The 25,441-nt window shown below is 47.7% G+C and overlaps 1 protein-coding gene across 3 annotated transcripts in view; it reads right to left on the reverse strand.

Annotated features, from left to right (window-relative positions):
• sema6bb (sema domain, transmembrane domain (TM), and cytoplasmic domain, (semaphorin) 6Bb) overlaps nt 1–25,441 on the reverse strand; it is a 135,055-nt gene that overhangs the window by 31,761 nt on the left and 77,853 nt on the right. The window contains exons 6-16 of one of the 3 annotated variants that reach the window (XM_014216459.3): nt 21,086–21,184; nt 18,847–18,937; nt 18,359–18,478; nt 17,760–17,848; nt 16,774–16,985; nt 9,981–10,112; nt 8,783–8,932; nt 7,773–7,952; nt 6,050–6,190; nt 4,765–4,842; nt 1,778–1,836 (exon numbers count right to left, since the gene is read on the reverse strand). In XM_014216459.3, coding sequence (XP_014071934.3) covers nt 1,778–1,836; nt 4,765–4,842; nt 6,050–6,190; nt 7,773–7,952; nt 8,783–8,932; nt 9,981–10,112; nt 16,774–16,985; nt 17,760–17,848; nt 18,359–18,478; nt 18,847–18,937; nt 21,086–21,184 — 1,351 coding nt within the window. Of the gene's footprint in view, nt 1–1,777; nt 1,837–4,764; nt 4,843–6,049; nt 6,191–7,772; nt 7,953–8,782; nt 8,933–9,980; nt 10,113–16,773; nt 16,992–17,744; nt 17,849–18,358; nt 18,479–18,846; nt 18,938–21,085; nt 21,185–25,441 lie in introns of all 3 variants that reach the window. The other 2 variants (XM_014216458.3, XM_014216456.3) reach the window with 2 other exon arrangements.

A 25,441-nucleotide genomic window follows, 5' to 3' on the forward strand; every position in this document is an offset into this window, starting at 1 on the left:
CCCTCACTCAGGGAGAGTGAGGAGGGAGGGAGGGAGAGGGTGATGAATGTTGCATTACCCCATAGAGAGACGGATGGAGCATGGCAGGCTCTCTTCTATCTGCCTGCTGGAGATTCAGACAGGTGGGATATGTCAGATAGAGGTATATGGACTGAGCTGAGATTCTTCTGTCTAATCTACCTCAGAGATTTGCAGACTCACACCTGTGTGTGTGTGTGTGTGTGTGTGTGGTGTGTGTGTGTGTGTGTGTGTGTGTGTGTGTGTGTGTGTGTGTGTGTGTGTGTGTGTGTGTGTGTGTGTGTGTGTGTGTGTGTGTTGGACTGATGTGACAATTCACAGGTTTCAAATAGTAACACTTTATGATAAAAGTCATAACTCGTTTCCTTTCTACTTGCAGCTTTTTGTCTTCTTCAGACTGTCTATTGAGTCTGTTGATGGCTACAGAGATCTGTGTAGACCATCTCTGAGTGTTGTACACTGGGGAAGCTATGTGCTGTAAAAACTAAAATAGCATCAATATCAGACAGAGGAAGAAATTGAAGCACAAGTTCATCACTTTCTAAGACACAGCGCTTAATGATTCTGGCAGCCCATATGATGCTTGCGCATCCTTTTGGCAAGCGTACACAGGGCTATTCAGCACCATTCATCTTGTGACAACCAACAGCACCTTTCTCAGCAGAAGTCAGGACCGCAACGCGTTTGTCATGTCAGTATCAGAACCATTATCTAAGACAGATCAGATGGGAGAATCCTGGCAACATCCTCAAAGAGACGCTGGGTGCTGAGGCTAATGCACCTTTATGTATGCTGGCCGACACAGGGTCAAGCTAGCTTAGAGGAAGACTCACAAGCCACCGGACCAGCACCCACCGACCGACCGACCGACCGACCGACCGACCGACAGACAGACAGGGACCAGGGGGGTGCAGAGGGCTCCAGGGGTGAGGGAGCATCTCCAAACAGCCCCTCTGAAGACTGTTATGTAATATTGATATGTGTGGCTCTCCAGGTGCATGGCAGATGAACTTGGAGAACTTGAAGAGGCGGAGGATTCATTTGCACGAATGCCTCATCAGAAGTAGTGGTGGGATCAAAAGAGCCAGGGAGTCGAGGAGATTTCTGTCTGAGGGATCGCTTTGCTTTGCTGTGCCGCCGTCATTTTCATATCAGAAAACAACTAGGAAAACATCAAGGCGAGGCTACCCAGAGACGCATAATAATTAGCCAGAAGTAGAAACAACTACAAAGAAAAGCTACAGAAGAGCAAAAAGAGAGCTTCTGAACATTGTCATAAGACAGAGTAAACAGAGAAGAAAACAAATATGGGTAAAACATACATGAGGATTTCTACATCTGCATTGCTTGCGCTTTGGGTTTCAGGCTGGGTCTGTATAGAATTTTGTGACAACTGCTGATGTAATAAGGGATTTATAAAATACATTTGATTGATTGATTAATTATGATATGGAGCTAGACAGCAGTAGTAGCGGCAGGGAGCATAGAGGTTAAGAGCGCTGGGGCAAAAGGTCACTAGTTCGAATCCCAGCGACGACTAGGTGAGAAATCTGTTGATGTGCCCTTGAGCAAGGCACTCAACCCTAATTGCTCCGGTAAATTGCTCTGGATAAGAGCGTCTGCTATATTACTTAAATGTAAAATGTAGATGTATGATGTTCTACCCTAGAGTAGGCAGTTATGTAAGAAACACTGAATCAACACAAATACTGCTTAACATTAGAGGATGGCAATAAACAGAAAGAAACACTTCTCTTACCATCACAGTCGCCCAAGTGGGACACGTTCCCGTGTTCTATGTCCTGCTCGAACGGCAGTCTGGAAGAGGGGAAAGACGGTCATTTATCAATTCACACATTACCAACACATAGGCTGTCACGTCCTGGCCAGTATAAGGGTTAATTGTTATTGTAGTTTGGTCAGGACATGGCAGAGGGTATTTGTTTTATGTGGTTCGGGGTGGTGTGTTATTTAGGAGGGCATTTGATTTATGTATTCCGGGGTTTTTGGGCACTGTTTGATATTCATGTAATTCTATGTTTAGTCTAGTGAGTCTGGTTCTATGTTTAGGTAATTGGGGTGGAGACTCTCAATTGAAGGCTGGTGTGGTCTATTTGCCTTTGATTGAGAGTCCCATATATTAGGGTGTGTTTGTATTTTGTGGGAGATTGTTTCTTGTTTAGCGTGAGTGAGCCTTTCAAGACTGTTCGTTGATCGTAAGTTCGTTTTGTTTGTTTGTTTGTTGTTCTGGTGTTCACTTGATTATAGTTTAAATAAACGTCAAGATGAGCATACACAGTCCTGCTGCATATTGGTCCTCCTTTACCAACGACAATTGTGACATAGGCCTACTGCAAGCTTTGGTCACTGACAGAAACCTCTGCTTTTCTCTGGTAAACAAAACATTGTACCAGCAAAGGACAGGAATACTTTTTTGTGTGGAGTTGAGAGAAATAATACTGTATTGTATGTCCCCAACTCTGAAAGCAGGTCTGGATCTTTCAATTCGTGCTTAAAAAAATAATTTACCATTTCTACTTTTTTAATAGGAGACCTTGGAAAATCAAAAGGGGCTTTGACATTATATGAAGAAGCGACAAAATAAAAATAAAAACGGGTGAGTTCCAACGGCAGTGAGACCAGACCAGGTGCATTGACCTCCCCTGGAGACAGCAGGCCACTCTTAGTCATGGCCCATATCCACAGAAACATCAGCTAGTTAGACTGTGAATGTATACCATAAAGGTCCTCTAAAGAGGAGAAATAACAGCAGTTTGTGCGTCAAAATGGCCCCTGTCCAATGAGGTCATTTAAACATGGGAAGTGCTCAAGGCTAGAGGGAAGGCTGCACCGCCACAGCCACCGCCACAGCCAGAGACAGCTCACTGGGATGTTTCTCCAGCTCTACAGTTAGTTGAAAAGGCCCAAACAACAAGCAGGCCAACTGAGTGTTTCACTGCCTGAGAATAACTTTGAGAAGTAAGTTTACACTGGAGTGGTTGGAGGGTTATTGTGGATATATTGCTCACCCTGATAGGGAATATTGTGTTGGGTAAATGAAAGCTGCAGGCTGTAATCTTTAGTGCAGCTGGGTAAGAAGGCAATGTTTTGTCACAATACCCTCAATGGTGAGAATGTGAATAAGTTTAAGGATTTATTGTCCCCGAGTCTAAAGGAGAGCAGATTACAGGTACAGTTATGATTGAAAGAAATATGAAGGCTAATAAACAGATGCAAAACACCTACAGTAATAAAACAATATCAACAGATAGACTAATCAGTAAGGAACCTAATTATCTTTGTTCCAATATAGTCCATGTTAAAGTCTTCCATTCCATCACCCAGCATTGTTTTCACTTTTCCAAATGGAATCTATCCTCAAACTGGAACATCACTTGATACAGGATCAATGGACAGGTTGACCGCCCTTGCTAAATCAAATCACAACACAGGGCCCTTAATTGTATAACGGTGAGGCCGTAAGGTGCTCTTTAAGGCTCTGTTGTCTGTAACTGCTGGCACTCTACCTGTGTTTGCACACATAATTCAATAAGCAGCCTCTCTAAAAAGAGATTTGATTTCACTGGGCTGGGCGGACGTGAGGCAGAGCGGGAGGGAGTGGGAGGGTTTACAGCCCAGAACAAGAGGTGAGCTGCCAAGACAGCCAGGAATCGTTCTGTGGCAGGCGTACAAGAGCAACGCAACCCTGACAAAGATGTACACCCAGCTCTGGATATCAAGCTGTGTTGAAGAATGCAGCATTGTTGTGAACACACAATGGCAATAGCAGATATCCTGGATGAATAAATGTACACAGCTCGCTCTGACAGGATAACTAAATGAGGACATGTTTGCCTAGCCACAGCTTGTGTTGCAGGCTTATAACTGTAGGCTCTGTCAGAGCTTAGGCCTAACACTCAGTATAAATAGAGAGTGTCACAGCAACCCAGGTAGTCCAGGCATCGACTAGGCAGAGAACTGGGCAGAAAACCAGACAGAGAAGCAGACAGAGAAGCAGACAGAGAAGCAGACAGAGACCCAGACAGAGAAGCAGACAGAGCAGCAGACAGAGAACCAGACAGAGAAGCAGACAGAGACCAGACAGAGAAGCAGACAGAGACCCAGACAGAGAAGCAGACAGAGAAGCAGACAGAGAACCAGACAGAGAAGCAGACAGAGAAGCAGACAGAGAACCAGACAGAGAAGCAGACAGAGACCAGACAGAGAAGCAGACAGAGACCAGACAGAGAAGCAGACAGAGACCAGACAGAGACCAGACAGAGAAGCAGACAGAGACCAGACAGAGACCAGACAGAGAAGCAGACAGAGAAGCAGACAGAGACCAGACAGAGAAGCAGACAGAGACCAGACAGAGACCAGACAGAGAAGCAGACAGAGACCAGACAGAGAAGCAGACAGAGACCAGACAGAGACCAGACAGAGACCAGACAGAGAAGCAGACAGAGACCAGACAGAGAAGCAGACAGAGACCAGACAGAGAAGCAGACAGAGAACCAGACAGAGACCAGACAGAGAAGCAGACAGAGACCAGACAGAGACCAGACAGAGAAGCAGACAGAGACCAGACAGAGACCAGGTATAGATATGACAGAGGTCAAACGGATGCCAGACAGAAACAAGACAAAGGTACAGGCCAGACACGGGGCAGGTCAATAGCAGACAGGGACCAGACATAGAACCAGACAGAGGCCAGTGCTGTGCCCTCGTTCCCCCCCAGCGCCTCACCTGGTCCCGGGCCTGAGGAAGGAGCAGGTGCTTCCTCTGGTCCAGCCACAGTAGGGGTCCCTGGAGGCGATGCAGTTCCTGGAGATAAACAGAGTAAACACAGTCTTTAGTGATGCACCACCCAGGGCAGATAGACACCATGGATTCATTGAACACATTACACGTTTGACATATAGGTTACTGTATGTCACGCTTCACTAGGTTTAGAGTCTGCTGGCATCAAGGCAATACGACTCAGTGGTGAGTCGTCAGCAAGGCCAAAGAGCAAGCAAGTAAGACGTGTGTGTGTGTGTGTGTGTGTGTACGTGTGTGTGTACGTGTGTGTGTGCGTGTGTATGTGCTTGTGTATGTGCGTGTGTATGTGCTGAACTACTGCGCCGAATAGATTTACTGATCTGTCGAAGAGCACTTGGGGATGTGGTAAAGTAGTTTGGTGCACCGAGGGTTGGCTGTATAAGTTGGCAGATGGTTTAGGGCCTGACTAAAGGTGTGATTGTAATGATTGGTAGTGGGCGGGGCTTAGGATGTGTTACAGATATGGTGTGTGTGGCTGAGAGGTGTGTGTGGGCTACAGAGGAGTGGGTGAGAGGTGTGTGTGGGCTACAGAGGAGTGGGTGAGAGGTGTGTGTGGGCTACAGAGGAGTGGGTGAGAGGTGTGTGTGGGCTACAGAGGAGTGGGTGAGAGGTGTGTGTGGGCTACAGAAGTGTGGGTGAGAGGTGTGTGTGGGCTACAGAGGAGTGGGTGAGAGGTGTGTGTGGGCTACAGAGGAGTGGGTGAGAGGTGTGTGTGGGCTACAGAGGAGTGGGTGAGAGGTGTGTGTGGGCTACAGAGGAGTGGGTGAGAGGTGTGTGTGGGCTACAGAGGAGTGGGTGAGAGGTGTGTGTGGGCTACAGAAGTGTGGGTGAGGGGTGTGTGTGGGCTACAGAGGAGTGGGTGAGAGGTGTGTGTGGGCTACAGAAGTGTGGGTGAGGGGTGTGTGTGGGCTACAGAGGAGTGGGTGAGGGGTGTGTGTGGGCTACAGAGGTGTGGGTGAGGGGTGTGTGTGGGCTACAGAAGTGTGGGTGAGGGGTGTGTGTGGGCTACAGAGGAGTGGGTGAGAGGTGTGTGTGGGCTACAGAGGAGTGGGTGAGAGGTGTGTGTGGGCTACAGAGGAGTGGGTGAGAGATGTGTGTGGGCTACAGAGGAGTGGGTGAGAGGTGTGTGTGGGCTACAGAGGAGTGGGTGAGAGGTGTGTGTGATGTGTGTGTGTGGAGCTGAAAGGTGTGTGTGATGTGTGTGACTTACTTCATGCAGCGTGAGTAGAGCTGGCATCGTGCCACAGGGACCCTGACCACACAAGAGGGGAAGGCCAGCAGCAGAGACTGGCTCACCCAGTCCAGAGTCAGGGACAACAACTGCCTCGCCTGCGGAGAGTCCTCCCCACACCTAAAAACACAGAGAGACAGTGAGAGTGTTGCCTTATTGCACCTGCACAACACACAGTCGGCTAAGCCGCACCACACCATGATGAGGTCACACTGACCTCATTATATCACACACTAACTGAACACAACACTACTCTACATGATCTCACTGCACATCATATCAACACAACACATCACTGCTTCATTAAGTATAACTCAAACCAGTTTATGACTAAAAGCACAACAATAAAAGTGAAAGCAGGAAAAGGCCTTCGGAAGCATGGCAATGCCTGCTTGTCACAGTGTCATCTTTAGTATGCAGTGTGTTGATGGCTGATGACTGAGACCTGGGGTTGGATGGGCATCAAAGCCACCAGCTACACCCTGCATTAGCTCTAATTGGTTCTTAGCACTTCCATATTATCCAAACACCTGCCTTTGTAGGCTGGATTTATATATATTTATATACATATATACATGTACTCCTGCATGGGCTTATTTGGATGGCTTATGGTAATAAACATGGCTGACAGCTGAAGAGTCATTAGGGGGAATCTATCACACACTACAGTACCAAGTTGTTAGTCATACCTCACAGCAAACAAACTATGTGAGAAACCAGACTGACGGAAGGAGAGAGCGAGCGATGGGGAGGGGGAAGAGAGCGAGAGATGGAGAGAGAGAAAGAACGACTAAACAAGTAAACAAAATAAGTAAAATGGAGACAGGTTGAGAAATAATGAAAGTGTGGCCCATTCATTTCTCCGTTTCCCCCGGGGCATTTCATGGTTCATTACCAGGTCGAAAATATAACATATAATCATTATGTCAGACAGCCAATCAAAAAACAATTTGGGCTTTGAGGATCTCTATCTGTGATGTGTTCCCGTTGCCCCTGCGATGGTGGCGGGGGCCGTCTATCTACCCTGGGCCCTTTAGGGGAGTTGGTCTGGGGTTAAGAAAGGGCAGGGTGGGAGAAGGCTGATCTGATTACTCCATTCCCTCTCTCCTGATTAGCTGGCTCCATGCTGTGAGAGGGACTGCCAGCCCTGTCGCACACCCCTATACCAGGCTCACAGCCACACCACTATCACAGCACAGCAAATCACCCCCAAACACACTCAAACACCGGCACCACCGCCGCTATTCCTGCAGCCTTAACTCATCTGCCCTCTGATCTGATTCCTCTGCTCCCCATTTAGTTGTTTGTGGAATGGAACCTCACATTGACGCCTACATGAATGCGTTGTTTTGAAGGGTGGGAAGTAACGGTTTTAATCTCCTTTCACCTGCCAACGAGGTTTGTGCTGCTGTGCTAGTGTTTCTTACTACAGTAAATGAGCCCAGTTTTCCCCTCAGTCTGAGCAGAGAATAGATCAGGGGGCACAATTAGCAGCGTCGCCGCCATAGCTCTAGTTAGGAGACTCTTGCTTAAACATTTCTAATTGGGCTCATTGAAAGATAACCAAGTAATACCCCATCTGTTTGCTTCCTATCGCCCCCTGCGGTCCCATGCATGTGTTACAGTGAAACACTTAGAGATAATTAATAAGACCATCACAACAGCACCCATTAGAGACTGTCTGTAACCCGTTAACCCTTACTTGTCAGGGATGAAGCCCTCCAGCTCCTCCAGGAAGACATTGCTGCTGGACACGGTGTTGTCCCGGTTGGGGACGATCAGGAACTTGAGGATGGTCCCCCGGCTGGAGCCCAGGAAGAGCACTGTGCGGTTTCTGTAGGGGCCAGCCTCCGTGTCCATCACCATCTTATTCAGCTGGTACCTAAGGGGAAGAAGACAAGATGATGATATAGAGACACTGTGTTTTTCACCCAATCCTCTCTTGACTCCTCGTCCTGATTAACCAATAGGCTATTGTGTTGATCTGACAGGATTTGACTTAGCAATATAGAGATAATTCCATCTAGCCTATCAAACGGCATAGTGGAGCTTCTGTTACAATAACTAAGCTTACATGATCCTATCAAATAGGGTAGGGTCTAGGGCTCAATTTGGGACACAACCAATCTGCATACCTCTTACTGTCATTCACTAAATGAAATTCACACAGTAAAATATTCATCCAATTTACATACAGAACTAATTACCAAGAGCAGTCATTAATATCATTCAGATGAATGGACTTGTCTTGAAACAATAGCACCGTAGCTGAACTACACAAGTCTGTGTGTATGAGTCAATGTTCTAAAATAGAACAAGTCGTTCCACTGGGTAATTCATATTCCACATACAACTTGTCACAGTAATAGTCTCCTCCCTCTGGCTCGGCTGGTGGCCATTGTAGTTTGATGCATCCCAGCTGCTTGCCTCCTGCAGCAAACTCTCACAGCGAGCGGATCAACCGACCGGCATAAACAGAAGGAGAACCAGCCCAGAGGCTAATTTGTGTCCATGCAAATATGTGTGTGTATGTGTATGAGTTTGCCCTGAGACATGGCAGTAGACTCCTATGGTGTCTAATGGTATGAAGCCATACAAGTGTACATGTCTCAGGGAAACAGCACAGGATGCAGGGAAACAGCACAAGGTGTGTGCGAAAGGTTTCCTAGTTCTGAGTCTGTGATGTCCCCTGATGCGATCACAGAGCCTCACCTGACCATGGTCCTGACAATCCAGGGCCTCTGTCCCAGTGAGGGCACGGCCTCGTCCATCAGGGGGTGGGTCTTCACAAAGTTCAGCATCTCATCAGGGAAACCATTGGATGAGTTGAACCTGGAGCCCTGAACAGCACAGCCACCTGGCCTGTTGGAGGAGGGTGAAACACAGGGTTTAGCACAGGCTCCCCCTTACTGAGGCACAGGCTCCCCCTTACTGAGGCACAGGCTCCCCTTTACTGAGGCACAGGCTGACCCTTACTGAGGCACAGGCTCCCCTTTACTGAGGCACAGGCTGACCCTTACTGAGGCACAGGCTCCCCTTTACTGAGGCACAGGCTGACCCTTACTGAGGCACAGGCTCCCCCTTACTGAGGCACAGGCTCCCCCTTACTGAGGCACAGGCTGACCCTTACTGAGGCACAGGCTCCCCCTTACTGAGTCACAGGCTCCCCCTTACTGAGGCACAGGCTCCCCCTTACTGAGGCACAGGCTGACCCTTACTGAGGCACAGGCTGACCCTTACTGAGGCACAGGCTGACCCTTACTGAGGCACAGGCTCCCCCTTACTGAGGCACAGGCTCCCCCTTACTGAGGCACAGGCTGACCCTTACTGAGGCACAGACTGACCCTTACTGAGGCACAGGCTGACCCTTACTGAGGCACAGGCTGACCCTTACTGAGGCACAGGCTGACCCTTACTGAGGCACAGGCTGACCCTTACTGAGGCACAGGCTGACCCTTACTGAGGCACAGGCTGACCCTTACTGAGGCACAGGCTCCCCCTTACTGAGGCACAGGCTGACCCTTACTGAGGCACAGGCTGACCCTTACTGAGGCACAGGCTCCCCCTTACTGAGGCACAGGCTCCCCCTTACTGAGGCACAGGCTGACCCTTACTGAGGCACAGACTGACCCTTACTGAGGCACAGGCTGACCCTTACTGAGGCACAGGCTGACCCTTACTGAGGCACAGGCTGACCCTTACTGAGGCACAGGCTGACCCTTACTGAGGCACAGGCTGACCCTTACTGAGGCCCAGGCTGACCCTTACTGAGGCCCAGGCTCCCCTTTACTGACCCATTTCAGTGTTATCTGTGGTCAGTTAATGGTGTCTTACACTCTTACACTTTAGACTAACATAAAGTACATCAATATGAGACAGGAGATGATTGCCAGGTAAGGCAATACTGTACCTTGGTTTGGGAATGAGCTCGTCAGGAACAGGGGTCCATATAGACTCAGGTGACTTCTGCTCCTTGAATCTCCCATCAAACACCCCAGCCAGCTGCTCCATGTCGAAGGCACACACAGCCGAACCAGGGATACTACAGAGAGAGAACCAGATACAGTGGATAAGGCAGGGGTGGATAGAGTGGCGCAGCGGTCTAAGTCACTGCATCTCAGTGCTAGAGGCGCCACTACAGACCCTGGTTCGATTCCAGGCTGTATCACAACCGGCAGTGATTGGGAGTCCCATAGGGCGGCGTACAATTGGCCCAGTGTCATCCGGGTTCGGCCGGGGTAGGCCATCATTGTAAATAAGAATTTGTTCTTAACTGACTTGCCTAGTTAAATAAAGGTTACCTTTAAAAAATATATAAATGGACAAAGGTTATATCCTGAATGACATTGAAGTTGGCATACAAAATGGAAGTTTTGTGTTAGGATCCGGGAATACAAAGGAAATAAGTAATCAACAAATGATGAAATACTCAGAGGAAATACTGTAGAGACCACACAACATGTTCCAGTAAAATGCTTGCATACCTTGGCTGCTGCTAAACTCCTATTGAACTCACTGACCCAGAATGGAACATCTGCTGTGAAAAGAAGCTAAGTCCCCCCACACTGAACGAAGAGCTACAATACAGTTACTGTAGTGTCGAGTGTGGTAGTTAATGGAGGTGTACACCAGAGAGATGGAGGGAGAGAGCCATGTCAGGACAACAGGGGGTGAATACTAGCGTCTCTCTTTCTCTCGTCTCCTGCTCCGAGAGCTTCTCTTCCCTTTGAGACCTCATGTTTTTGCTAAGAAGTTGTGTGAGTCTGTTGAGTGACTAGGACTTCTCTGGTACAGCACAAAGTGAACCTTAGGGAGTGACTCAGTGCCTGCCGAGCACTTCACGCCTACTCTCTTTTCCCTTTCCTAACTCTGACACTACGTCCTGAGAGAGTGGGGGGGGGGGGGGTGAGAGAGAGGGTGAGAGAGAGTGAGAGGGAGCTGCAGAGAGGGAGAGAAAGAGAAAAAGTGAGAGAGCACTGCATAGAAAGGGGAGAGAGAGAAAGTGAGAGAGCACTGCAGAGAAAGGGGGAGAGAAAAAGAGAAAGTGAGAGAGCACTGAATAGAAAGGGGGAGAGAAAGAGAAAAGTGAGAGAGCACTGCAGAGAAAGGGGGAGAGAAAGAGAGAAAGTGAGAGAGCACTGCAGAGAAAGGGGGAGAGAAAGAGAGAAAGTGAGAGAGCACTGCAGAGAAAGGGGGAGAGAAAGAGAGAAAGTGAGAGAGCACTGCAGAGAAAGGGGGAGAGAAAGAGAGAAAGTGAGAGAGCACTGCATAGAAAGGGGGAGAGAGAGAGAAAGTGAGAGAGCACTGCATAGAAAGGGGGAGAGAGAGAAAGTGAGAGAGCACTGCAGAGAAAGGGGGAGAGAAAGAGAGAAAGTGAGAGAGCACTGCATAGAAAGGGGGAGAGAGAGAGAAAGTGAGAGAGCACTGCATAGAAAGGGGGAGAGAAAGAGAGAAAGTGAGAGAGCACTGCATAGAAAGGGGTAGAGAAAGAGAGAAAGTGAGAGAGCCCTGCATAGAAAGGGGTAGAGAAAGAGAGAAAGTGAGAGAGCACTGCAGAGAAAGAGGGAGAGAAAGAGAGAGCACTGTAGAGAAAGGGGGAGAGAAAGTGAGAGAGCACTGCAGAGAAAGGGGGAGAGAGAGAAAGTGATAGAGCACTGCAGAGAAAGGGGGAGAGAAAGAGAGAGAGAGAGCACTGCAGAGAAAGGGGGAGAGAAAGTGAGAGAGCACTGCAGAGAAAGGGGGAGAGAAAGAGAAAGCAGCAGAGAGAAAGGCTCTCTCACTCTCACTTTGCTGCTCACTCCAACACTCCATTACTTCAGTGTTAAGGTCAAGTAGTGCCTGTGCTCAGGTCTTGACACAAACCGACAGATGGGCTTATGGGCTCTCTCCCTGCGTTGCCCCTGTGCCCCTAGGCCTGCTGGAGTAGGTATCCAGGGATCCTCTGAGAACTGTTTGTTTGGGTAAGCTGTCTGAGTTTTGCCTCTCTCTGCTGAGAAACCAGAGGCTTTTTCCAGCAGGGTGACATGCTAACCTAATACATCATTTGACCAGGTCAACCTCTCTCCAACTGTCTGGCAGTCTACCCTGCCTTTGCCTCTATATTTCTGTATTCTGTTCTCTTCTCCTTCTTCTCTCCCCGTTTCATTTCTCTGTCCTCTCTGCTCTTTCTTGTTCTCTCTCCTGCTCTCCCTCTCATCCCCTCTCTCCTTCATCTCTTTCATCCTCTGTTTCTCTTCTGATCTCTCTTTGCTCATTTGTTTGAAATGAATTGGCATCAGTTTGGCTATGTACAGCTGTTGAATTGTGCAAATAAAGGTCGTTCAAATTTGATGTGCAGTGAGAAGGGTTGACTGACAGTCAGTACAGGCTGTAGGAGGCTAGTGGAGGGGTCAGACTTCATGCCAGACCACATCCTCACAGTTTAACCAGCAGACTGACAGCTCTCTATAGCCCAGCTCCAGTGACAGCATGACAGCTGATGGAGGCTAGTGGAGGGGAATGAGTTGTTCAGTCTAGGCCAAGGTTCAAGGAAAGGTGAGAGGATTGTTCATTTTATTTTATCCACCTGGGTCTTTACATCTTTTATGTCTCTTCCCCCTCTCTGCACACAGATTTACCTTCTTCAAACTTTCTGCTTTGTCTTTCTATACTTCTCTCATCTGCTTTCTCTCCGCCTCTCTCTGTCTCTCCGCCTCTCTCTGTCTCTCCGCCTCTCTCTGTCTCTCTGCCTCTCTCTGTCTCTCCGCCTCTCTCTGTCTCTCTCCGTCTCTCCGCCTCTCTCTGTCTCTCTCTGTCTCTCTCCATCTCTCTCTGTCTCTCTCCGCCTCTCTCTGTCTCTCCGCCTCTCTCTGTCTCTCCGTCTCTCCGCCTCTCTCCGTCTCTCCGCCTCTCTCCGTCTCTCCGCCTCTCTCCGTCTCTCCGCCTCTCTCCGTCTCTCCGCCTCTCTCCGTCTCTCCGCCTCTCTCCGTCTCTCCGCCTCTCTCCGTCTCTCCGTCTCTCTCTGTCTCTCCGCCTCTCTCTGTCTCTCCGCCTCTCTCCGCCTCTCTCTGTCTCGCTCTCTCCGCCTCTCTCTGTCTCGCTCTCTCCGCCTCTCTCTGTCTCGCTCTCTCCGCCTCTCTGTCTCTCCGCCTCTGTCTCTCCGCCTCTCTCTGTGTCTCTCTCTCCGCCTCTCTCTGTCTCTCTCTCTCCGCCTCTCTCTGTCTCTCTGTCTCTCTGCCTCTCTCTGTCTCTCCGCCTCTCTCTGTCTCTCCGCCTCTCTCTGTCTCTCCGCCTCTCTCTGTCTCGCTCTCTCCGCCTCTCTCTGTCTCGCTCTCTCCGCCTCTCTCTGTCTCGCTCTCTCCGCCTCTCTCTGTCTCGCTCTCTCCGCCTCTCTCTGTCTCTCCGCCTCTCTCTGTCTCTCTCTCTCTGTCTCTCTCTCTCTCCGCCTCTCTCTGTCTCTCTGTCTCTCTGCCTCTCTCTGTCTCTCTGCCTCTCTCTGTCTCTCCGCCTCTCTCTGTCTCTCTCCGCCTCTGTCTCTCTCCGCCTCTCTCTGTCTCTCTCTCTCTCTCTCTCTCGCTCCGCCTCTTTCTGTCTCTCCACCTGGTAAGGCCCAAGTATGTATTCAGCTCCTGTCTCAACGCAGGACCCAGGGGAGGTATCCAGCTGTGACTGCCACCGCATCTCCCTGGTGGCACAGCCTCACTACTCTCCTGTCAACTGGAGACGGCTCCCTCTGACACCATGTCATCCTAATAGCTCCTATGAGGCTGGGTCTCCAGAGGGCCTCCTGCTCTGACTAACTCCGAAGCACCGCCACAAAGCGTTAGATTTTACAGTGAATGCTGCAGAGGAAGCGGAACTCCTTCGTAGGCGACTCTTTCGTTCACGTGCACACGGCTGACTGAAAACAGTCTATACTATATCTTTGTCTATAAAAATGTATCTGAGCTGCATGTGATTGAACAGGAAGCATATGCAATCCTTTCATTTCCTTCTTTGTAGACAGAATAAAACATGGTTGTGAGAATTACTTGAAAAATGTACTAGCCTAATCCGTAAGTTTACTAATACATTCATTAATTAATACAGAAAAAACATGCACATATTTAATAGTCTAGAAGAAACAAAGAAACTGAGAGAAAAGTTATTTTAACCTGGTAGTGATTTATTTTCTTACAATTTGCAATATAATATTATTATCAATAATAAAACTAGGCCTAGGGTATTTAATTGAAAACTAGACTCAGACAGCATAAGTTGGATAGGAAGTGCCTTCAGCAAGGCTTGTTCTGGCCGATCCCCTCAAACTTGTCAGCAGCACACCGAAATCTTCATCCGTTGGAGGAGTATTAGGCTACTAGTGATTGGCACCAATATGTCAAGTCTGACTGTAGCCTATTAATAGACTCCCAGTTGCATTTGTTTTCGATACGAAAAGAAGACAGAATGTGACTGACCTGGACAGATAGGAAAGTGTCCAGACAACTGTGTGCTGATTGACCATAGGTTAGGTGTGTGTGTTCTGAAAGATTATTCTAACCAATCATCTGAATACTTTAACAGCCCACATCGACACCTGATGGGCCATCAGCGGGACAAGTAGTCAATATCCCTAAATTGCTGTTGGTCATCTGCTATTGCCTGTTTGATTTAAAACAGCATCTAGTAAGATTTAACAGAGAAAGCAAGGATGCTTCGAATGGGATTTGCTTCTTCAAACTGCCCCCTGTAATTCATACGCAACATTGTTTCACATCCTTTAATAACAGACTCATAAACACGCAATAGGCTACAGCTCGCTTCACATCTGTTTCCCGTCAAAATGGAGGGAAAGTCGAGGTAGGCTATTGTAGCCTACGGTGCGCTGAGGGCTCTGTACGCAGCGTTGGACCCTCGGTGCCACGTTTTGAAAAATAAAAAGCAGCGTAAGCGACTAACTCACCCCAGAGCCCTGCACTTCCCTGGAGGAACTTCTCCAGCCGAGGCCCAGGCACCATCTTTTCAGGCCATGTCTAGTCCTGCTAAGCCCACCTTGCCCAGTAGCCAAGTAGCCTAGCCCCAGGCTAGTGTATAGCATAGCCTAGCCGGGCTTGGCTCACCTCCATGTTATCTTCTCAAATAGTCTGTCTCTCTATCCTGCTGCTATAAAAAGCACCCCTCCCCTTTACCTGCAGGCTCAGAGGCTCTCTCATATCCTCCTCTCATAGCCTCCACTGCTCCTGTAGCTCCCTGACCTCCTGCAGCTCCGGGAGGTTTGGCTGGGCTGTGCAGTGAGAAGGATCAGGTGCTCAGAAGAAACCCAAGCCTCCTGTTCATCTCCTCAGACAGGAAGGACCAGAGGTAGGAGTGGTGGACACACTGAACTGTCAAACAGTCAACCAAGGAGGATTTGGTGTAGTTGCTAGGCTAGCTAGCTAACGCCACAGACCAGGAAGCTTCATGGGGCTGTAAACTCTATCCTAGGTTTGTAGGCATGATAAAATGGTGGGAAACTATTAAACCAGAGCTCTTTTTCCACAATTCCCACACTGGTAGCAAATGTGCACATGCGGGAGATGATACACTATCTGAAAATGGCCACTCCAGATTTCCAAACCCTCTTCCCTGCTGTGCTCACCACACGCAACCGGCAAAAGCAATATGTCTGGTAAAAGCTTTAAAAGTATGCTGCAGCGGACCACACAGTGTTGGGGAGGTTTACAGCGTACCTCTCTCTCTCTCTCGCGCTCTCTCTCTGATTTATAATGGAGCACAGCGGCGGCGCGGTGCCTAGGCAGGTAGTGTGTGTTCAGCTGGGCCTCTCCCTGACACGTTGGTCACAGTGTTATCTGTAAGCCGTTGTTGGCCCTGTATAAACCATCCATCTCTCTCTGCAGGTGCACCGCTCCCATCCAGCCCCCATCCCTCTCCCAGCCCTCCCAGCCCAAAGATAAGATGCAGCTGATGAAACAGTTTTAACTCTTAAAGGGTGGCGGGGGGTAGCGCTGCAGATGTTTCCCATTATTGACTTCCTTGTCCTTGAACGGGTTTGAGAGGGTCTTCCTCCACTCTCTCTCTTCTCTCCCCCCTCCCTCTCTTCCTCTCCTGGCTGCCACAACAGCAGCCATTATGAGTAGAGGATGTTATTAGAGCTGGCATTAGTTGAGGTTTGCTCTCTGCTGATAGGCATCCTGCTGGCTCATCTGCATGGGAGACCTGCGTCGAATCCCTAGTAGTCTGCTCTGTATTCACCACACACACACACACACACACACACACACACACACACACACACCACACACACACACACACACACACACACACACACACACACACACACACACACACACACACACACACACCACACACACACACACACACGATAGCCTGAAACTTCTGCATGATATATGGTATATAACACAGGAGGCACATATGCATGTGTGTATATAGGCGTCCGCTCACACACCACCCTCATCTTTCCTCTGTGCTGTTCCGTCTGTTTATTGTGTTCTCTCATGCTTTCTCTGCAACCATCTCCAGCCTCATCTAATCCTCCTCTTACCCAGCAGCATCCCTCGTTCCTTTTCATCACTCCAATCTGTTAACATAACTGTCTTCCTCTCTAAAAGCAAACCCATGAAGCAAATAAATGTGTTCCGCCTAATCGAGAACTGTATCTTCCCCCATAAGCCTTAACCATCTCCCTCTCTCTAGGGACCTCTGTCTGTCTGTCGGTGTGTGTGTACCTGTTGGTGGGGGTGGAGAAGACTCCCAGGATGATGTCCCTGCCGTGCATCCTGATGACAGGGCTGGTGGAGTGGAGCAGGTTGAAGTAGAAGTGGGAGTCTCCAGGGACGGAGCAGTTCAGTCTGGCCTTCAGGAACGACGTCCACTGCTTCTCCAACACCCTCTGAGAACCACCCAGGTCCCCCTTACACACCCGCGCCACCCGAGACACCTGTACCTGAACACACGTGCACGCAAGCACGTGGAACAGATAGAACAGTCAATGAACTCGCACCATACTACACATCAATGACTATGCACAGAGTTTTCCGCGCTGGGACAGTTGGAAGCACACATATTTCACACAGGAGATTTAGTGGTTTCATATTGATGGAGAATGTATAATAAAGTTTGACAGATTTAAGTCAAAACAATCGTTCAAAATGAAGATAAAAACCTTTTTAGCCCTTGGGTGAACTCATAAAAATGTTAAGTATTTGCGATGCATGATACCACATTTGACAGATCATTGTTTTAAAATGGTAAATTAAGATCTAGTATTCATGAAAATGTCAGTGCATTTGAAAACTGCTTCTTTGGACAATCTCATCCCAAACTACCGTGGTACAGTGTAAGTATCCACTTACTGTGAGCCCTACAAACATGCAGCACCAAATGCCTGCGCTAGCACATTTCCAACAAATGTGAATTGCTAATTTATTAGATAAAAAGGATTCTTGTTATGGTCATATTTTTTGCATGAGCACGTATTTCCACTCTGATATGACTGAGGCCATTTGGAGCGGTTATGAAAAAGCTTTTCCCCGTCTAGATATGCAACAGCACAGAAACACAGATACACAGAAACACAAATACAAGGAAAAAGGTCATCAGAAGTCCTAGGCTGGTATTGACATTTGAATAATAACATGAGGTGGAACATCCAGGCAGGCAGACACACGACACAGAGGAAGCGTGTCCAAAGCTTTACCATTTTGTCTCGTACCTTCTCCAGGTAGTTAAACTCCATGGCCATCTCTCTGAAGAAGAAGTAGATGTGAGGACCCCATTCCACTGAACTGACAAAATAGGGCTCTGGAAAGGACGGGAGAGGACCATGTTACACAGCAAGAGTAGCTTGAACAAACACATCTGCATAGAGCTGTAAGAGACAGAGTCAGATCCCTAATCCCAGACACAAACACCAGCGTTGTTAAGCAGGCATACACTTTGAGCATTGAGGCTCATTTTCGTTGTCAGTTTCAAAACCTGTTATTGTTTGGTGCCTACTGAATACTACTTAGGCCATCCAGCCACATACAGACACAGAGCAGACCTGATCTCTCAGCCCTGGATCCTCTGACCTCAGCAGGGATGCTGTTGACTAAGGCAATGTAGTGAGTCTGACACGGATATTGATCCTGATAGTAAGTGATATAGACATAAACAGAGCCTTCTAACAACAGAGGCAACACACACACACACACACACACACACACACACACACACACACAAATACAAACACACACACACGCAGGTGGACACATACACACACAGATGCACACACACAGACGCACACACACAAATATATACACGTGGAAGTACCTCTGAACCATTTGGAGTCGTGTTTGACTGTGCGGAGTGCAGGACTGTCCCCCAGGCTACGGTAGATCACAGCGTCTATCGCCAGGAAGTCCGTCACAGTGGCCGTAAACAGATTCCCCTCTGGCAAAAAACACACACAGTCAGATACTATGGGAACAGCTCATATCACAGCACGGTAACAGCTCATATCACAGTATAGTAACAGCTCATATCACAGCATAGAACATCGCAGAAGGTAGTTTGACATTACATTACACAACTCAATGCATTCGACTGTTGATCAATGAACAATGTATAAGTACATTAGAGATAATTACAGTGGTGCAACAGAGCCTCTAGTGCAGAGTGGACAAATCACTCTATTTCTACTGCTCAGTAATGTGCAATAAAGACTTCCTATTGTTTCAACCACGGCCAAAGATTATGTGATGACGGGGAACGACTGCAGCTCCACAATGAGGTGTTTAAAACAATGAGTGTTTCCAAACCTGCGAACAGAGCCACGTTGGCGTGTTTAGGATCATAGGGACAGCGGGCCATCCCACTGACTGTCTCTCCCACCATCTCCAGAGTGTCTCCCTGGAAAACATGCACACAAACAGTTCACTATACTGTATAACGTTGCTGGAAAACAGAGTGAAGTTCACCTTCACATACAGTAAACATACATGCAACTGCCAAAATGAAGAAAACTCCAACATAAAGTGTTTTAATTGGGCGTTGGGCCACCAGAAACCAGAACAGCTTCAATGCTGTGTCTGGAACTCTATGGTGGAAAACGCTGTCTGAGTCGCCACTCCAGAATCTCTCATACTGTAGGTGTTCAATTGGTTTGAGATCGGGTGACTGAGATGACCATGGCATATGGTTTACATCATTTTCATGCTCAACAAACCATTCAGTGATCACACGTGGCTTGTTGATGGGGACATTGTCATCCTATGGGGGCATAGCCATGGTAGCCAAAATAATCGCCAAATAATGGCCTGCCCAAAATGGTTATACATGACCCTAAGCATGATGGGATGTTAATTGCTTAAATAAGTCAGGAGCCACACCTGTGTGGAAACACCTGCTTTCAATATACTTTCTATCCCTCATTTACTCAAGTGTTTCCATTATTTTGGCAGTTACCTGTACATGCCCACAGAGTATGGCAATTAGCATATATTATAAAATATTCACAATATTATGATTCACCCTCTGCAATTATGCAAATGGGACAAATACACACAAACGCAACCTTTTGAAACGCATGCAGCTAAACAACCACAGGCAAAATCGTCACACAGACACACCATCACCGATTGAAAATTAATTAAATAAATGAAATACTGCGGTTGCCATTAAAACTAGCTATAAATAAATCCTAGGTTCGCTAACTAGTCCCAGGAGAAGCCCTAAGCACGTCAGCCCAGCGCAGGTTGCACTGTCATTAACAGCCAGAGATAATGGGCCAGGTAAAGAGGAGGGAGTCAGTGTGCTGGTATGTTGGAGACATGACAGAGTGAACATATCACTTATCTGAAAGCCTTTGATGGTGAAACTGGACCCCCCCCATCCACCTCCTCCTTTCTCCCTCCCTGTTTCTCTCCGCTAATAGATATTCTGGAGGAACGTTGAGAAACCAACTGAGCAAATGATTCATATTTATTTCACACGTTTTTGTTGTTGTCTGATTGGCAGAGCAAGGATGTGGTTGTGATATGGAGCAGGTAAATGGGGTATGTCTGAAGAGGGCTCTTTCAGGACAGAGTGGGTCGGGTGGTGAGCAGCTCCAGGTACATGAGCAGTGCAACCACTTAGCGTTTTCCTTCCAACTGGCCCGGCTGGGTTTCACCAGAGGGGAAGAAACTAACCACCCAGATACATCATAAGCACAGCCTCCTCCTTAGTTCTGGCTCACACTCTCCCAGCCCTCGTCTCTGTACTCTGATCATCTTGTTAGGTTACAAATGAACCTTACAAAATTTCACAGACGCTTAATAAAGCTCAAACCATGTTAATTCCCCGATTGGGTCATATAGCTGCATAAGACAAAAAACACATTCACACAAGCACTGATATTTAACCCTACCTCCTATGCTGAGTCTCCTCCTACACATCTGAACAGCCAATGCATCTCTGTTGCTAGACAGAACCTTAGTGATACCTGTTCTTCCTCACTTCATCTGACCTGACTTCTGCTCACTCCTCCCCAACTCACGGCTGGCATGTTGACACGTACCAGACTGTGTCTCTTTTCCTCCCATAGGATCCCTGAAGGCTAACAGTAACATATCTGGACAGAATGTAAACGTTATACATTCCCCTCTCTCCCTCAGTGACATGAATAAGTATATTTCATATTTTCAGAACCCAACAATCTGCAAGCTCCACATACAAGTGTAAGCATTGAACAACAGCAACCGATATCTGAGGAAAGCGGGCCTTTGTTGCCTTGCTAAGGGCCTCTATCTCTCTCTGCCTTAGGTATCGAACAAATGAGGCAAATAAGATATAAATGTGCAAGTAAGCAATATGCCTAATGGCGTTTGTGATTGAGCTCTAGGTTCCAGGAAAAAAAATCATAGTCCATTTATCAATGACGCACCAATCATTAAACTCTGATGCCTGACTGAACTGCTGACAGGTAAAGATGTGCTCAGCTTCCCGAAGCAGTAATGACTGCTGTTTGAGTAACAGAGATAGTGTATGTGTGTGTGCGTGTGTTCTATAGGTACTCACAGTATAGTTGGCACACAGCGGATTGAAGGCATTGGTCCCACATACAAACAGACCTCCTTGTCGACTCAGCAAAACCTTCATGAAGTTCCGACACTCGTCCTGATAGGAGACAGAGAGGGAGAAGTAAGGGGGGTAGAAATCAGTATGGATCGTCTGTGACTTATTATCCTACTGCTAGGTGAAATTAAGCTTCTAAATGCATGATGGGAGGAATTATCACATCATTAACATTGTCAATCACCTCATTATTCAGCCCTATGGAGGCTCCCTGTCTGCATGCCTGCCGCATCAAAGAGTTTCCATTGGCTCACACCAGCTATTGATTGACAGATGGTAATCCCAGCTAACCTTGAGTTTTCAACCAGCACTCGTTTAACTGCAGTAGTACGACCCTTATTACCATGTCATGTTAATGAGCAGCATGCCAATCCCTAGCAGATCCAACATGTCATTGGTAGTTGAACAGGGACCATGTATATTATTCCTGTCACCTGTGTGAGTGTGTCTGTGCAGTGAGTACTATCCCTATACATGTAAATCCCCCTCCCTCCCCTCTCCCTCCCCTCTCCTGTCCCAGGGAGCGTGGCTCCAGCTCCTGCACCTGGTGCCTCAGCCTCTGACCCTCCACCACGGTGGTCCACTCACCGAGCAGAGCCTCTGATGTCATTGGAGGGAGAGGGGGAGCGGGGATGGGAGGGGGAGGGGCTGATACTCCAGATGCTCCAGTCCCAACAGGGTTCTCATTTTTCCACGGCCGGGGGGAAGGGGGGGGGGGGGGGGCGGCAAAATGTGTAGCGTGAGGCGTGGTGAGAATTCCTCACACTGCGGTGGTACTAGACAGGGAGACGAGTGACATACGAGGAGCCACTGCTCACTGCATACTAAATCATGACTGTGTGTGTGTGTTTGTGCGTATTTCTGTATCTGTGTGTCTGTGTGTGTGTGTGTGTGTGTGTGTGTGTGTCACTCCACAGATTCAGTGTTCGTGTCAGTGTGATTTGCATGTTTGTTTTTCAGTGGGACTGCAGTCTGAGCGGAAGCTTACAGCCAGATGTAACACACTACACGCACGCTTAATGACAAACGAGACGCAGTGCCAAAATCAATAAATACTTATAAGAGCACATAAGCCTAACTAACACACAAAGTGTGGGCTTTTGGCATGGCCCTGCAGCGTAAATTGAAATACAGGATGTCTGCAGTATAAACAACAGGGATTTATACTGTTTGGAAGCCTCTCATCTCTTACATCATTGTGATCCATGGTGTATCGCTTTATTTGCTTGACTTTATATTATTTTTTTATTTTATTGTCATAATCTGCCTTCATATACAGATTTTATTTGGCTCCTATATTAAACCATACTGCCTGGAGTCTACAGTACTGTATATAGTGCCACATTCAGCTCTCCTTCCCCCTGTTTCCCTCCTCTTCTCTCCCCTCTCACCCCTCCCTCTCCCTGGGCACACTCCAGACAAAGCGCCACCTGTGCTGGCTGGCAGTTCTTTCACTTGACCCAGACCCAGATGATCGCAGCTCCACTTCTCACTGTTTGTGTTACACCACTGCATTATTAATACAGAGCAGCCCGGATGAATTATGCAGTGTGCCGCACATATGAATACAAACACGTTGGTGTTTGTGGTATTGTGAGTGCGTGAGTGCGTGTGCGCGTGAGTGCGTGTGCATGTGTGTGTGCTACCACAGGGTTCAACAGAGCACATAGGCAGCAGGGCTATAGTTCAGTATGACTCTGAGCTTTGAGCCAGATGTGTGTGTGGGACTGAACACACTGAGGGTTCGTTCCTCTACAGATGTTGACCTGAACAAGTGCATTCGTCTCCCTGCTGATTTCCAGCCTGTAACTCATCCCTCAGTCTTTACCTTCAGTCAGACTCAGGCCTTGCTCAGAGGAACAACAACCCTCTGTTACCACAACACATCTGCTCACAACCCACCACAGTCAGAGAGCATTACTACTGAAGACTCCCTCCACCAACCTACCACAGTCAGAGAGCATTACTACTGAAGACTCACTCCACCAACCCACCACAGTCAGAGAGCATTACTACTGAAGACTCCCTCCAACAACCTACCACAGTCAGAGAGCATTACTACTGAAGACTCCCTCCAACAACCCACCACAGTCAGAGAGCATTACTACTGAAGACTCCCTCCACCAACCCACCACAGTCAGAGAGCATTACTACTGAAGACTCCCTCCAACAACCCACCAGTCAGAGAGCATTACTACTGAAGACTCCCTCCAACAACCCACCACAGTCAGAGATCATTACTACTGAAGACTCCCTCCAACAACCCACCACAGTCAGAGAGCATTACTACTGAAGACTCCCTCCACCAACCCACCACAGTCAGAGAGCATTACTACTGAAGACTCCCTCCAACAACCCACCACAGTCAGAGAGCATTACTACTGAAGACTCCCTCCATCAACCCACCAGTCAGAGAGCATTACTACTGAAGACTCCCTCCAACAACCCACCACAGTCAGAGAGCATTACTACTGAAGACTCCCTCCAACAACCCACCAGTCAGAGAGCATTACTACTGAAGACTCCCTCCAACAACCCACCACAGTCAGAGAGCATTACTACTGAAGACTCCCTCCACCAACCCACCACAGTCAGAGAGCATTACTACTGAAGACTCCCTCCAACAACCCACCACAGTCAGAGAGCATTACTACTGAAGACTCCCTCCAACAACCCACCAGTCAGAGAGCATTACTACTGAAGACTCCCTCCAACAACCCACCACAGTCAGAGAGCATTACTACTGAAGACTCCCTCCAACAACCCACCACAGTCAGAGAGCATTACTAATGAATACTCCCTCCAACAACCCACCACAGTCAGAGAGCATTACTACTGAAGACTCCCTCCACCAACCCACCACAGTCAGAGAGCATTACTAATGAAGACTCCCTCCACCAACCCACCACAGTCAGAGAGCATTACTACTGAAGACTCCCTCCAACAACCCACCACAGTCAGAGAGCATTACTACTGAAGACTCCCTCCAACAACACACCACAGTCAGAGAGCATTACTACTGAAGACTCCCTCCACCAACCCACCACAGTCAGAGAGCATTACTACTGAAGACTCCCTCCAACAACCCACCACAGTCAGAGAGCATTACTACTGAAGACTCCCTCCAACAACACACCACAGTCAGAGAGCATTACTACTGAAGACTCCCTCCACCAACCCACCACAGTCAGAGAGCATTACTACTGAAGACTCCCTCCACCAACCCACCACAGTCAGAGAGCATTACTACTGAAGACTCCCTCCAACAACCCACCACAGTCAGAGAGCATTACTACTGAAGACTCCCTCCAACAACACACCACAGTCAGAGAGCATTACTACTGAAGACTCCCTCCACCCAGTGCATCTGGTTTCCACTGATCTAATCCTCCTGATGTTGAACTGGTTGCACAATTGCACACGTCCCCAGTGTGGCTCCCCTTTGTTTCATAAACCTACAGTATGCTATTAACTAAGCATAGAGACTTAAGAAACTCCACTAAATGAAACGGACTTCCTTGGACCATGATGTTTTCACTCAACTGAGGATGAGCTAATTATCATAGCCAAGTTTAGAAATGCTCGAACAACACTGGGCAGAGATACATTTTGTACATTTTTAAAGCTAGTTTCCTGCAATTCTACACATTTTTGTCATGGCTTATGCAGTGTTCTGATGCTATCAGTGACTCAAACATTAAAACCAAATCATGCCATGGCATTTTTGGAATTTTAGATTCTTCCTGACCGTCTAGTTTTTATTTTGGTGATAGTTAGTTCTCAAAAATATATACTTAAATTATATTTTCTACATACTTTATCAACTCAAAAATATTTAAAATAAATATATATACAGTACCAGTCAAAAGTTTGGACAATAAAGAAAAACCCTTCAATGAGTAGGTGTGTCCAAACCTTTGACTGGAACTGTACAATTTCCAGTGGCACAATGACTCACCTAATGATGAAGATGAAGCCTTACGCTACTCACGGTGATGGCCGATGTGCTTGTTGTGGAAATAGGCTATCTCAAGATGAGCTACTTTGAAAATCAGTGGCTATGTTAGCTAAGAGTTTTTGAGAAAAAAAGTATATTGGTTCTACGGACAGATTAGTCTTCTCTTTTCAGCAGTTTGCATTTGCTTTCCCAACTGTACGTTTTCACGCAATTGTATTTTGAATTTTAAATATATTTTGTTTAATTTGTCTAACACTTTTTTGGTTACTACATAATTCCATATGTGTTAGAAAATAGTAAAAATAAAGAAAAACCCTTGAATGAGTAGGTGTGTCCAAACT

The sequence above is a fragment of the Salmo salar genome, chromosome 10 (genome assembly GCF_965601325.2).
Source record: "Salmo salar chromosome 10, fSalSal1, whole genome shotgun sequence".
Lineage (NCBI taxonomy): Eukaryota > Metazoa > Chordata > Actinopteri > Salmoniformes > Salmonidae > Salmo > Salmo salar.